At 47.5% G+C, this 14,122-nt stretch overlaps 1 protein-coding gene across 1 annotated transcript in view; it reads left to right on the forward strand.

Annotated features, from left to right (window-relative positions):
* Positions 1-368: 368 nt before the first annotated feature.
* Ifnlr1 (interferon lambda receptor 1) overlaps positions 369-14,122 on the forward strand; it is a 22,149-nt gene continuing 8,395 nt past the window's right edge. Inside the window, exons 1-3 of the mRNA XM_021161523.2 lie at positions 369-746; positions 4,772-4,895; positions 13,000-13,181. Coding sequence (XP_021017182.1) covers positions 689-746; positions 4,772-4,895; positions 13,000-13,181 — 364 coding nt within the window. The 5' untranslated portion in view covers positions 369-688. The remainder of the gene's footprint in view (positions 747-4,771; positions 4,896-12,999; positions 13,182-14,122) is intronic.

Below are 14,122 nucleotides of genomic sequence, written 5' to 3' on the forward strand. Positions count from 1 at the left end.
AAAGGACACACACACACACACACACACACACACACACACACGTTGTTGTCCTAGCCTTGTCCCGACTCTACCTATAAGGAGAGTAATTTAGAAAGAACCCGCTTCCCCTTCCGTGGTTCCGCAGGTTTCAGGTTTCGGCCATTCTGTTTACAAAACCAGCGTTTCCCACTTGGCTAGTTAGAATGGTTTGTGTGGTGGAATGAAGTGTCCCCTGCTCCAGGATAGAAAACAAAGCCTGAAGCGATGTCCTTTCTGGTTAGTAGCGACACAGACCGCGTTGCATTTTAGGACAGCCTCCTCCAAGCTTTTACCGCGAAGTAGGCGGGGAGTAACAAGCCTGCCGGGAATTTCTGCAGAAACTTGGTAAGAAACTCGCAAGACAGGCTGGGTGCCACCCCCCGCTCCGCCTGCAAAACGGGAGTCTTGTCGGTCTCCTCGAACTCTACCCTAGGTGCTGACTATTACTCCTCATCGGAACCCCAGAACTGGATTTCTTGTCTGATTTACAAAAAATGTTACTGAGAGCCCCGCCCCCACCCACGGCAGGCGACAGGGGCAGCCCTAGGTGAATCCCCACCCGTGGCACCGCCGGAGGCTCCTCCTCCCTAGGCCGCCGCCCTTGTCACCTGCCGCCCAGGGGCCTTGCGGCGGGCGGCGGGTCCCCAGCGGCGGGGACCCGGGGACCGAAATGTGGCGGGCCGACCGGTGGGTGCCCCTATTCCTGTTCCTGTTGCAGAGTGCCCTAGGTAAGTACGGACCGCGGGGACCGCGAAGATGTGCCACCCACCGGAGGTCCCGAGAGGGGACTTGGTGTTGGGCCTCAGGGATTCTGTACACTTGCCGCGGGTTTGCTTGGTCCCAGAGTGAAACAATCCTGAGCTTGGACGGCCTTTTCTGGACGAAAGGATCCCGGTTTCCTTATTCCAGGCAGGGCCGGGAGATCCAGGCACAGACACCGGAAAGCGTTCACTTTATTTGTTGACCGAATCCCAGAGTGCATACCTGATTGACCCTTTTAAATAGGGGACATACAGGAGCTGCCGGGATCCAGCTCTGGTTGATCTGGTCCCTGCTAAGAGACTCTTTAACGGGGCGTTTTCTCTCTTTTGTCTTTCATCTGGTAAGACATTGGGGCACAGAATACCCGAGGCCAGGACCCAAGCACCGAACCCCAATTTTCCACTCATCAACTTCCCCAGGGAGGAAGCCATGGGCATACTTCAGAGTCTTAGACGCAGTCAAAGGGGCCGGAAGGGTTCTTAGACCGATAAACATCATAAACGTTCATATTATTTTTGGTTGCTTCTTTGTCCTGGCCACTGTGTCCTCGTTAAGATTTTCAACCCAGCTGCTCTAAGTCGTAGACAGTCATCATTTTTAAGTGAGGGAAACTGAGGCTCAGAGCACTTCATAGGTTGCTTTAGAAGTACCCCAGAGGGGCACACACAGGGCAGAGGAATAAGGCTGAGCCCTAGGTTTGCCCATGACCAGTGCTGCCCCTGCCCTGAGCGAGCTCACAGCTCTGTAGCAGTGTTTTTGAGTTAATGAGGGTCTTGGGGGACACGGGATTATGTTCCATCCCTGACACAAACTGGTTTAGTTAACATTGATCTCTGAGCCCAGTGTCTCTTTGATGATGGCTGTGGGTAACACCTGCCCCAAGGGGTAGTCTGTCCTGAGGACTGAATGACATTTTATACAGTGCTATACCAGTCCCTGGAACCCTTGAAGACTCTGTGAAGTGTGGCAACTCTGAACTGTGACTTTCCCCATGTGGCCAAGCTCGAACTTTGGGCCTGTCCTGCTCATGGATGGCTCACGGATGGCTTAAAACTAAGGGGCTTACGCACAGAGTGGCCTCTTGCTAGGCAAACTGGAAGCTGAGTTTAACTGTGGTGTCTCAATTATGCACCTTCAGGGCACAGGACAGGAGAGAAAAAGACACCCACATCTGGGGTCAAAAATGAGGAGGCACCCCTGGCGTGGGCTTGAGCTGAGAGAATCATGTAGACTTGGGCTTACCTTGCCTGGTGCCTAAAAAAAATGTATGGGTCTCCATGGTGACCCACGTGACTGAATTCTCCCTGTGACCATGAGCTCCCGTGGGGCAGGGGATGGAGTCATTTCCTTCTGTTCCCTGGTACACAGAGGAAGATAGGAAGCATGGGTTAAAGCTGGCCAGGTGTGGTTGTTCCTGCGTGTATTCCTAATACCCAAAGAGGCTGAGTTAAGAGAGTACCGCACATTTGAGCTAGCCTAAAATAGAGTAAGCTGTTTGTCTCTACCATAGTCAAAAGGGGACTGGCGAGATGGCTCTGAAGGTAAGCGTCGCTGACATTCAATGGGCGAATCTACACGTTAGAAGGAAAGAACCAATGTCTGCAAAGTGAGCTTTTACCTCCGCATATACACCATAGCGTGCATCACACACGCGATAAATAAATGTAGAAGGTGATTAAGGCAGGTGGTGGCGCACGCCTTTAATCCAGCACTAGGGAGGCACAGGCACGTGGATCTCTGAAGCCCAGGTCAGAACTACACAGATACATACACAGAGAGACCAAAACAAACCTGCTAAAAAAACAAAAACAAAACAAAAAACAAACAAACAAAAAAACAGACTAAGACTGAGCCCCAGGAGAAACCAGAAGAGGAGGTAAGCTCAGAGCTCACACCTGACAGTTGGCTTGATCTAGATTTGAGCATCTAAGAGGGTCTTGGTTTCCCCACCTTTCCTGGGAAGCTCATAGAACCTCACAAGTGCTCAGCTCAGCTCAGCTCAGCTGTCATGAGTGTCGCCTCTTAGAAGTAGCAAGGTAAGCTACCTGGAGGAAGTGCCATTTGAGTAGAATCTTTCAAAGGTTAGATGGTGAACTCCAGGCAACCTAAGAAAAGACATCTAAATGATGGTTCCCACAGCTTCGCCAGCCTATGGGGAGCTGCAGAAGATGTTAGACAGGTGGTCAGGCTACCCAGACAAGTCATCAAACACCTGGATAAGAGGTGGGGACTTTATTCTTAAGGCAAGGAGACAGTAGGAAGCCTGGGCATGGAGCAAGCAGCTGAGGTAATTAGTAACATAGCTAGTTATCTGAGAAAGAAGCAATAGGGTTGGAGAGATGGCTCAGGGGTTAAGAGCACTGACTGCTCTTCCAGAGGTCCTGAGTTCAAATCCCAGCAACCATATGGTGGCTCACAACCATCCGTAATGAGATCTGATGCTTTCTTCTGGTGCATCTGAAGACATTGACAGTTTACCTACATATAATAAATAAATCTTTGGGCCAGAACTAGCGAGTGGGGCTGGAGTGAGAAGGGGGAAGAAAAAAGAAAGAAGCAGTAGGCAGAGACCAAGCAAAGGTAGCCAGGGAACATGTCACAGAGAGACAATGCAAGACAATGCCATCAAAGGAGTGTGAGGGAAGCCAAGGGGATGGCCAGATGTTGGGAACACCATGTGCAAAGGCGGGAACACCGTGTGCAAAGGCTCAGAGCAGGGAGCAAACCACGGGGTTCCCCGAAGAGCCACTGGAAAAGGAGGAGGAATGGGAAAGAGGGACGGCCATACTGGGAAGCCTCTTGGAGGTTTCGATAAAGGGTGGACGGGTAACCTAGAATTCCAGCAAGAGGGAATGGCAGAGTGTCCATCCATCCTGGTCTTTAGCAGGCACTGTCAGGGAGCTGACCGTGGTGGTTTTCACAGTGAATTAATTCCCTTTTCATTGCTGGAGGAAAGATAGGTTGGGACTCAGGGTTTCAGAGGGTCTAGGGCCCAGTGTGCTGAGAAAGGCAAGGCAGCGTGGCTTTACACTACAGAAGCTGGAATGTGTGGTGAGGGTTGCTTGCCTGGGCTGGACCCAAAGCAGAGAGAGTGGGCTGGATCAAGGGCTTGGATATAATGCTCAAAGGCTCACCCCTATCCCACCAGTCAGGTCCCACCTCCTATGGGCTCCACGGCTTTCAAAATGGCAGCTTAGAGCTTCGGGTCAACCATTCAAACCACGAGTCTGTGGGAGGCATTTCAAGTTGAAACCAGGACACATAGGATGCTACTTGTGCCTGGCAGAGCGCCTAGGACCCAGTTGTCCAGTCCACAACCAGGTGCTCCTTACAGAAGTCTTATCCTGGCAAGTCTTCCGTGGCTCTCGTATGATTGGCAGGCATTAGGCTCACCGGGAAGACCTCGACACATGTACCATGGCATACACATATGTGTCACACATGCACACTGCTTGTGGACGTTGTACATCGTGGTGCGGAGCCTAGTGCGCACCACGATGTACAACGTCCACAAGCAGGTGGCTCTCGTATGATTGGCAGGCATTAGGCTCACCGGGAAGACCTCGACACATGTACCATGGCATACACATATGTGTCACACATGCACACACACACATGGACATGCACACACATGTATGTACATGCACACACACGTTCACTAATAATAAATTCAAAGTTAAAAAACATAAGAAGGAAAACAGAATGCTTGTTCCAAGAATCTTTGGAATTCAGGAAACGGTATGGGGCCATTCGTTGGCTCCTGGCCCATGGCAATCGGGTGGAACCCACCCCCAGGTGCCAGAGTTCTCGTGGCACAGATGGGACACTGAGGGCTGGGGACGAGAAGGGGCTGCCATTCAGCAGCTGGCCGGTGCTGCTTCCTCATAGGAAGTGAACACCTGTCATGCCTCTCATTCTTCAGCTATTTGTACCTGTGCCAAGGTTGGCCAAGAGCTCCAGGTAAAGTTTATGACCTCCTTCTCTTCCACAGGAAGGCCCCGTCTAGCCCCACCCAGAAACGTGACACTCTTCTCCCAGAACTTCACTGTTTACCTGACATGGCTTCCGGGGCTTGGGAGCCCCCCGAATGTGACCTATTTTGTGACCTACCAAAGGTATAGGGGAGCCTCTGTGCTGGCGGGTGGGGAGACGGAGGAGTGGGTGGGGAGACGGAGGAGTGGGTGGGGAGATGGAGGAGTGAGTAAAGATGGAGGGGCTTCCCTGGGCTATTTGCATTCCATGTGGTCAGCATCCAGAAGTTCTCTGGGTCACTGAAAGGGGCTTGTGTCTAGTCCATGCGGGGAGGGGGAGCTTTTTTCTTATTCACTTTACAACGCGAGGGAGGAGGGGCTTTGGGTGGAGGTTAGAGGCGGTGGGAGAGAGACTGGATGGAGAGCCACAGGCTTGCTGGAGATAGGGTGAGTCTCTGTGGAGAGTTGGAGTAGCGCCTGAGTGGAGCGGGAAGGGCCAAGTCACCAGGGGACGGAAATACCTGGTGTTCATATTAGTCACTCTTCTGTTGCTGTGATAAAAACACCACAACCAAGGCGACTTATGGAAGAAAGGGTTTATTTCAGCGCGTAGGTCCAGAGCCCACAGTGGAGGAAGCATGGTGGCAAGGGGCTGGAATAGGAAGCTGTAAGATGACAGCTTCAACAGAATGTGAAGAGAGGCTAGAAACTTTTAAAGCCCCACCCCAGTGATGTCCTTCCACCAGCAAGGCGGTGCCACCTCCCCAAAGAGCGCCACCGACTGGGGCCCAAATGCTCAAAGACCTGAGCTAAGGAGGGACATTTTTCACTCAACCCACCAAAAAGATTGTTCTAGCCAATGGGTGAGGGTGAAGAAGTGGCCAAAGGTCTGGTCCTGCTCCCCGTAGAGCCCAGTCATTGAGCTGGACAGAGCTACTGGGTTCCTTATGACCTTGGAAGCCCAGGCTGCTACTACTAGGCTGGAGGAATCCAAAAAGTGAAGCCCATCTCAAATCCTTCTTTCATTTCTTCTTCCCTCCTCTCCCCTCCCCTCCCCTCCCCTCCCCTCCCCNTGCACACGAGGATCACACCTTCTGTAAATAGAGATATTTCATTTCTTCTTGTTTTAGTCTGTCTATTCCTCCCTCCTATCCCCTCCCCTTCCTTCCTTCTAGTGGTGGGAGTCAAACCCAGGAGCCTCATGCATGTTAGGCAAGCTCGGGACCACTGAGCCACACAACCACCCAGCAGAAGGTTTTAAAGATCAGATTCTGTGTTGTGGCTGCGCTGGCCTCTACCAAGCTGATGATTTTTTTTAGGTCTTTGTGGCCAACAGCGGGGTCGATCATGGACATGCACGTGTGTACTTGTTCAGTTAGAATGACTGATGCATTCATCCAACCTGCCACTTTCCACCTAAGTTTGATTCTTTGGGATTTGTGCTAAATGTCTCCTGTTGACGGTGTTTATGCTACAGCCTTAGTTGTCACAGCCATGGGAGAGGGTAGCCTTTGAAGAACCTAGAATTACTCACTACTCATTTCCTTCATCCTAAACTCTGTCTAAAGGACGGTCTGCACTACGTGTTTTTGCTCTAGAACAGTGTATCCCAGCCTTCCTAGTGCTACAGCCCCTCATGTTCAATACAGTTCCTCATGTGGTGGTGGTGACCCCCAACCGTACAATTATCTCTGTTGCTACTTCATAACTGTAATTTTGCCACTGTTATGAATCGTAATGTAAATATGTGTGTCTTAGGCAACCCTATGAAAGGGTCTTTCGATTTGCTCCCTCCAAAGGGTCGAGACCCACAGGTTGAGAGCCACTGCTCGGCTCTGCTAATTTTGCAAGGCTGTGCTGACGTCTGTCACTGATTCTGAGCTGGCATCTTCAGGTGCTCACAGTCTCTAGTAAGTCCTGGTTCCTGGTCTTTTTATTTCAGGAAAATTTTCTTAGCCATTTGCATAAAGTCCTGTTCCCCAAACAGGAAATGGGTTTGTGTAGTGCACCCCCTTTTGTACCTGGCTGATTTAATGACCACCTTTCTGGAATCCACCCACATCACAAGTGTCCATTCATTTTCTTCTTCACTACTGAGTAGTATTCCAGTCCTGAATGGACTTTTTTGTGTTTCTCCATTTTACCCTCAGTGAATTTTTGAGCTGTTTCCAGGTTTGGGGTGTGTATCAGTTTGCAATGGCTGTTACACACTCTTTCATTATTCCCCCAAACTCATGTTCTCACAGACAAAGGCATCCACTGGTGTCTCAATAATCCCAAAGGTCTTTCCTTACTCCGGCGTTCGCTGTAAGTTCAAAGTTTCATCCATTATCTAAATCAGGGGCGGGTGTGACTTAGACTATGACTCACACCGAGACAAAAGTACTCTCTCTCAGTGGACCTCAGAAACCACAGGAAGTCATGTTCCTCTACACTGAAACGGCAGCACAGGGGTGAGAGATACATAGCCATTCCCAGAGGGAAAGTCAGGAGAGTGACAGATGCCAGTCAATCCTGGTGAGGCAGCCTCCAGTAAGATTTTTTATTTTACAGATGTTCTTGTTAGAGATTTCTTGCTTGAGATTGATGACATATGCCTTTAATCCCAGCACTTAGGAGGCAGAGGCAGGTAGATCATTGTGAGTTCAAGGTTAGCATGGTCTACATAGTTATTTCTATCTCAAAAAGAAAAAAAAAAACAACAACAACAACAAAAATAAGCCAAGCAGTGGGGTGGCACAGACCTTTAATCCCAGCACTCAGGAGACAGAGGCAGGCAGATCTCTATGAGTTCAAGGCCAACCTGGTCTACAGACTGAGTTAAGGACAGCCAGGGCTACACAGAGAAACCCTGTCTCAAAAACAAAACAAAACAAAAGCAAAACAAGAAAGTGTGTGTGTGGGTGGGATGGTGGTGGTGGTGGTGTAGTACCCAATTAAGCTACTCAAATTGATCCTAGCAGCTGTGGTGCTCCATGCTACCCACCCCAATGTTCTGGGTTCCTGAATGAAATACACACACACGCAGCCTTTACATTTTGATATGCCTAAAACAGCTCAATGGCTGGCCACTTCCTAACCTCCACATGAAAATCCATCTCCCTCTGATATTCCCAAATCATTACTTATAACAATCTATATTCCCTTTGCTGCTCCGGACCCAGTCAGGCAGCCCTCTTGAGGCTGCTCCAGCTCCTACATGGTGGCCATGCTCTCTGCCTCGCACCTTCTCAGGCATGGTGTCTTTCCTTCTCCCTGCATGGCGGATCCCCTTCTCCTTCCTTGGTCCCTTGCCCAGAAATCCTAAAAGTCCCACCTCTGTCTGCTCTGCCCAGCCATTGGCTGCTGGCAACTTTATTTACCAATCAAAACCAACTGGGGGCGGGGTCCCTCAGTGTCTTACATATGGATGTGTGGATTCTCGTGCAATTTGGGGAACCCAAATTAACTTAATTCAAGCAGCAGTAGACCAAACCCACTACATTTACCCCTTTTTGACCAGTTAAAAGGCTCTTATCTCTCAGATGTACATTGAACACAATTATAACAATTATGTAAATTGTAAAATATGATATACACTTACAATGTCCAGTCTATCATATTTGGCAGTTTAGATAAATTACCCTATCTTCTACCCTAACTTAAGAGTTTACAATTCTATACCTGAACTATGTTTTGATTTTAACTTGCATTATTATCTGAAAAAATCTTTTCAAATCTAGATCATCTTTTTTAATGTTAAACAACTTAAGTTTGATTTTGAGACTATAACTAGTCTTCAACCCCATCAGAGATCTGAGAATGAATTAAATATTACTTGAATATATAGGAAGCACAAAAACATAGTTTCTAAAACTTAAACAATTTGTAGAGACTGCCTGGACAGACCCCCTATATTCCTCATAACATTGGAGCATCTTTCTTTCTTTCTTTCTTTCTTTCTTTCTTTCTTTCTTTCTTCCTTTCTTTTTTTTCGAGACAGGGTTTCTCTGTATAACCCTGACTGTCCTGGAACTCACTTTGTAGACCAGGCTGGCCTCGAACTCAGAAATTCGCCTGCCTCTGCCTCCCGAGTACTGGGATTAAAGGCGTGCGCCACCACGCCCGGCTGGAGCATTTTTCTTCAGCCTTCTGGTCTGGATCATCTGACAAACCTTAAGTGAAGCAAGAATTATTCTGAAGGACCAGCTTACACTGTCTTGGCAGAGCTAAGCTGTCGATCCCGCATCTTGTGTCCTTTCCTGGACAGTATTTTTCGTCTGCAGATGAATTGGGGCAATTCTTGCCCATGTTACCTTGCCACAACTGGAGCATCTCCATGTGGAGGTTACAATGCCCAGTATCTTCTTTGAACTGTGAAAGGGGTACTGTCAGGAGCAGGCATGTCTCCTAGTCAGGAGATCTATTAATAAATGAGATGATTGCAAATGCCATGTTCTGTGGATCTGTGATGCTGCTGTAGGCTATCTATCTATCTATCTATCTATCTATCTATCTAGTATATCTGAACTGTTAAACCTTGACTACTCTTAGCTATTTACTATTTGAATAATATTGAAAACATTTTATAATAATTAAATCAGAATTTAATATTTCCAGAAGTTTACTATCTGGCCCTTAACTTGCACTACTTAATCCCCCTAAACGGTTTGTAATAGCAGCTAGAGAAGGACTGGGTCTGAGCCTTGTATTCTCCTATGTGTTGCATTGGCACAATGCCTATCTAAGAGTGACAAAATTAAATTTAAATTTGTATCAACACACAAGGATTTATACCAATGAAGACTTTAAACATGTATCAATTTATAAATTCTGTACCAATGTAAGAAAATATAACTTCAATTCTGCATCAAAATTTAGAGATTTCTTCCAATGTAAGATTACAGCTATAAAATGTTTTGTGTAAGAGTAGACTTAGTAATCCATCCCATTTCTTATAATATTGCTCTATCCCTTTCTCCTCTCAACCCCCTTCCCTTTCCCTACGAAAGAAAGGATGGAGGGAAGGAAAGGAAACAGAAATCCCCAGTCTAAGCTCTCTCTTTAGTTTCCTCTCTGTCCAAAATGATAATCATTTCCAAATTATCCCTTAAAATGACAACTATCTATAATTTATAAAATAACCATAACCAGATACCCAAAACCAAGGAATAAGGATGACGACTCTCCACGGCTTCTTCCGGCTGAATAGGGGTGATGAATATATATTTAATTTTTAAGGGGTAGGGAGGGTTAGAAAAGCTGGGAAAGTTGGTTAGACTTAAGAAAGCTAGCTTTAGCATCCTGTCTGAAAGGCTGGATAAACCGAGGTCATTGGGAACCAGAAGCTAGACCTGAAGCTGTTCTGGGAGCAAGTCTCTGGAGACAGCCGCAGGAGGAACGAATGGAGCTGGACAAACAGGTCATTTCAGCATCCCTGAGGAGGAAACCTGTCAGAGCTGCATCTCGGTGTTTCATTCTGCAAAATATGAATCTTAGAACCAAATTTTTAGAATTATAGAGTTATTTGTATGAATTGTGCAAAGTGCACAGGTCAGTTAAAGATAAAATGTCACTCTTTGTTTGAGCAGGTGAAAGGCATCTGTGTTTTTTATGAGTCAGTTTGATCGATAGCCAATTGTAATAAATCTTCGCTCTTGCCATGTGAAGGATGCCATGATGGATCTTAAGGATTCGGTAACCAACAAGGTTTACCGGCTAATTTTAACTGAAGTTTTGGCTAGAGTCACCTTTATGTCGAAGCCAGTTTCAGGGTGCTCCCCTGTGGAGGGATCAGCATAACAGGTTGCCTGTCCTGTTTGGTCTTCTTGATTTTTTTCTTTTCTTCCTATGGTCACGATCCTTAGTGGGTCTCCCCTATCACATCCGATCCATATTACTATCATATCTGATCCATATTACTATCATATCTGATCCATATTACTATCATATCTGATCCATATTACTATCATATCTGATCCATATTACTTTGGAAGTGATCCAAAGCCTTTCCTTCTCTCCTGCTAATACAAACACAGAGCCTCTTTCCCAAAATAGCAACTCAAAAAAAAAAAATCACCAAAAATATAGATTGATTCAACTTAACAGCCTCCTTTTCCTTTAGGCCTGATTTATTTTGACCCCTCTCACAGAGGATTTGTAATGCCATAACCACCAAACCTACAACTACCTGTATTTTGATAATTAACACAACTGACAACAATTAAAGTAATCTTAAACAAGTATTGTTATCCGTTTGAGACGGAGCTCCTTTTTTTTTGAGATCAGAAGCCTACATTTATTTTATCTGTTGAAATGGGGCTCCTTCCCCAAGATTAAAGGAGCCCGCTACCACCTTCCCAACTGCCCATTTGGTTTTTGTTTCGCTTCTGTTTTAGAGACAGAGTCTCATTGTTTTTGTCTTGGCTGGCCTGAGACTTTCTATGTGGATCAGGTTGGCCTCAAACTCACAGAGATCATCAGCCTGCATGTGTGCTGTGATTCAAGTCCTGTACCCCATGCCCAGCCTCTACTTCCATCTTTACATGAGTTCCAGGGATAGCACGTAGGTGGCCAGGGTTGTGTGGCAAGCACCTTTACCTGTGGAGCCAGCTTCCCAACTCCACGGATAAACTCTTAAAATGATAAGTTAAATCACATCAGTGGACCTTAGCCTGTTGATGGTGCTCCAGCAGAGTCTGGGTGACTTAGAGGTGGTAACTATCTCTTTCTCATTCCTGGGGTCTACGGAGCCCAGGTCAGGACACTAGCAGATCTGGTGCCTGAAGAAGGACCTAAGATTATGCCTTCTCACTGTGCCTTCCTCACGTGGCAGAGAGGCCAACCCTATGACCTCACGTGAGAACGAGACGGAGCATCCGAGCAGCTCTCTGAAGCCATCTTTACTAACCATGTTGTCTCTATGATGTAATAACCAGAAAATTGGGTTTCAGTTCCAACATTTGTTTGGAGGAACACATTAAGTCTCCATTAAGTGCCTAGTGGCTTCCCATCACACTTGGGATAAATTCACATCCTAACTGAGACCTGACATGACACCACCTCCCAGACCCCCTTATTCCCTATCTACTGGGCCTCATCCTCCCTTTGGGCTTTGGCTCTCTGGCCTTCTGGCATCTCTCTGGGTATGCCCAACTCCTTCTCATCTGTCCCAGTGTGCTTTCTTTCCATTGCTGCGATAAACATCATGAACAAAAGCAACTTAAGAAGGAAAGGATATTTTTGGCTTACATGTCCAGATCTCAGTTGATCATTGAGGGAAGTTGGGACAGGAACCTGGAAGCAGGAACTGAAGCAGAGATCGTGGAGGAGTGCTGCTTACTGGCCTGAACTTCATTGCTTGTTCAATTCGCTTTCTTATACAACCTAGGGCGGCCACTTGCTGAGGAGTGGCGCCGCCCACAGTGGGCTTTTCTCTCCTGTATCAATCAACGGTTAGGAAAATGCCCTTTGTCTAGGGGACAATCTGATGGAGGCATTTTCTCCATTGAAGTTCCCTCTTCCTGGGTGATCCTAGCTTGTATTAAGTAAACAAAAACTACCCAGCACGCCATCCCAGGCCTTGGTTCTCTTACTCTCCCACTCCATGTCCATCACCCAGTTTCCTCTTCTTTCTCACTGGGGAATTCCATCTCTCTGGCCTTTTTTGAGCCTCCCTTTGAAAGTGGTGACTCTGTTTTTATCATTTTATCACTGCATCTACTAGCCACAGGGTTCGTCTTGTGGGCGCGACGATTGTCCCTTGTTCCCTCCCATCAGCTACGAGTACCTTGGGGAGGCAGGAGCTCATTTGTTGTGCTTTGCTGATTCGTTGGTACCTGGAATAATGCCTGGATATAGATTCGTTCTTTGACTTCCATATCCTGAGGATGCTGCAGTCCCATGAAGCCCTATGGATTCCCCTCTGACATCCGCTCAACACCAAACATGGCCTCTGGCATACAATAGGTGAACTACTGATGCCTGAGGAAGTCAACAGAAAATATCCACTAAGATTAGTGATGGTGGTTCCACGAAAGCCTTGTGAGGAGACCTGCAGATGGAAACTGAGTTTGAGGGGGAAATGCCCTACTAAAGGATCCAGAGTTATCGAGAGGAGAGGCAGGACTCCACACTTCTCTGCCAATGGCTGCGTGGCTGAGCAGATGGACAGGCAGATGGACCAATGGCATCTGGCAGAAGGGTGGGGTTTATATTTGGGCGGCCCTCTAACCGTGACTCACCCTCTTCTGTTGCCCCCCAACCCCAGCTATACCAAGACCGGTTGGCGACCAGTGGGGCATTGTGCAGGTATCAAGGCTCTGGTGTGTCCCATGATGTGCCTGAAGAAACTGGACCTGTACTCCAAGTTCAAAGGACGAGTACAGGCAGCTTCCGCACATGGCAGGTCCCCACGGGTGGAGTCCCAGTACCTGGAATACCTTTTTGACGGTAAGTCCCGAGGCTGAAGAAGCGCTTGCTATTCTTGCAGAGAACCAGCCTTTGGTTCCCCGTACCCATGTCAGGCGGTTCACAACTCCAGTTCTAGGGGATTTGACGCCTCTTCTGGCACTCACACATATACATATATACATACACGCGCGCGCGCACGCGCACACACACACACACCCTTTTTATGAAGAGGCTGAGTGAGAACATCAAAACAAATCGTGTGTGTTAATATGTGTGAATATGTGTTCATGTGTGCACATGTATGCATGTGTGCTTGCAGGGTCATCCCTCAGGCACATCCCACCTGTTTTTTTGTTTTGTTTTGTTTGGGTGTTTTTTTGTTTTTTGTTTTTTGGGTTTTTTTTTTTTTTGTATTTTTTTTTCCACGTAGGATCTCTTACTGACCTGGAACTTACCAGATAGGCCAGACTGCCTTTTCCAAGCAAGAGATCCAAGGTGCTCCATTGTCCCTCCACCCAGGTCTCACCATAGACAGCCAGGACAGAATGGAATTATGAACTCACTCAGATAGCTAGGCTGAGGCCCCTGATCCCTCGTTTCTTGTCAACTAGGAGCCTCTCCAAGCTGCTGAGAATACCTGAGTTTCTCCTCATCTCCCACTCCCTTTCCTCAAACCGGAAGTGACACAACTGGGTCCCAGTCAAGTGTGGCATCTCACCACCCTGTCCTCTGCTCTTGTAGGCCTGCATGGCCCAAGGGCAAACTTGCCACTTTATGGCTCTAAACCTTAACTGAAATTCCTTTATCGACTCAACAATGAGACCGCAGGCTGGCCGAATCCAGAACATCCTTGGTGGGGGTTCTGCCTGCCGTGGGCTTTCTTCTCAGCCTCCAAGTTCACATCTTTTGCAAGTGCAGAATTCATCCCCCCCCATGTCAAGGTCCCCCAAAGTTCCCTGTTATTACAACATCAACCCAAG

This window comes from Mus caroli, chromosome 4, assembly GCF_900094665.2.
Source record: "Mus caroli chromosome 4, CAROLI_EIJ_v1.1, whole genome shotgun sequence".
NCBI lineage: Eukaryota > Metazoa > Chordata > Mammalia > Rodentia > Muridae > Mus > Mus caroli.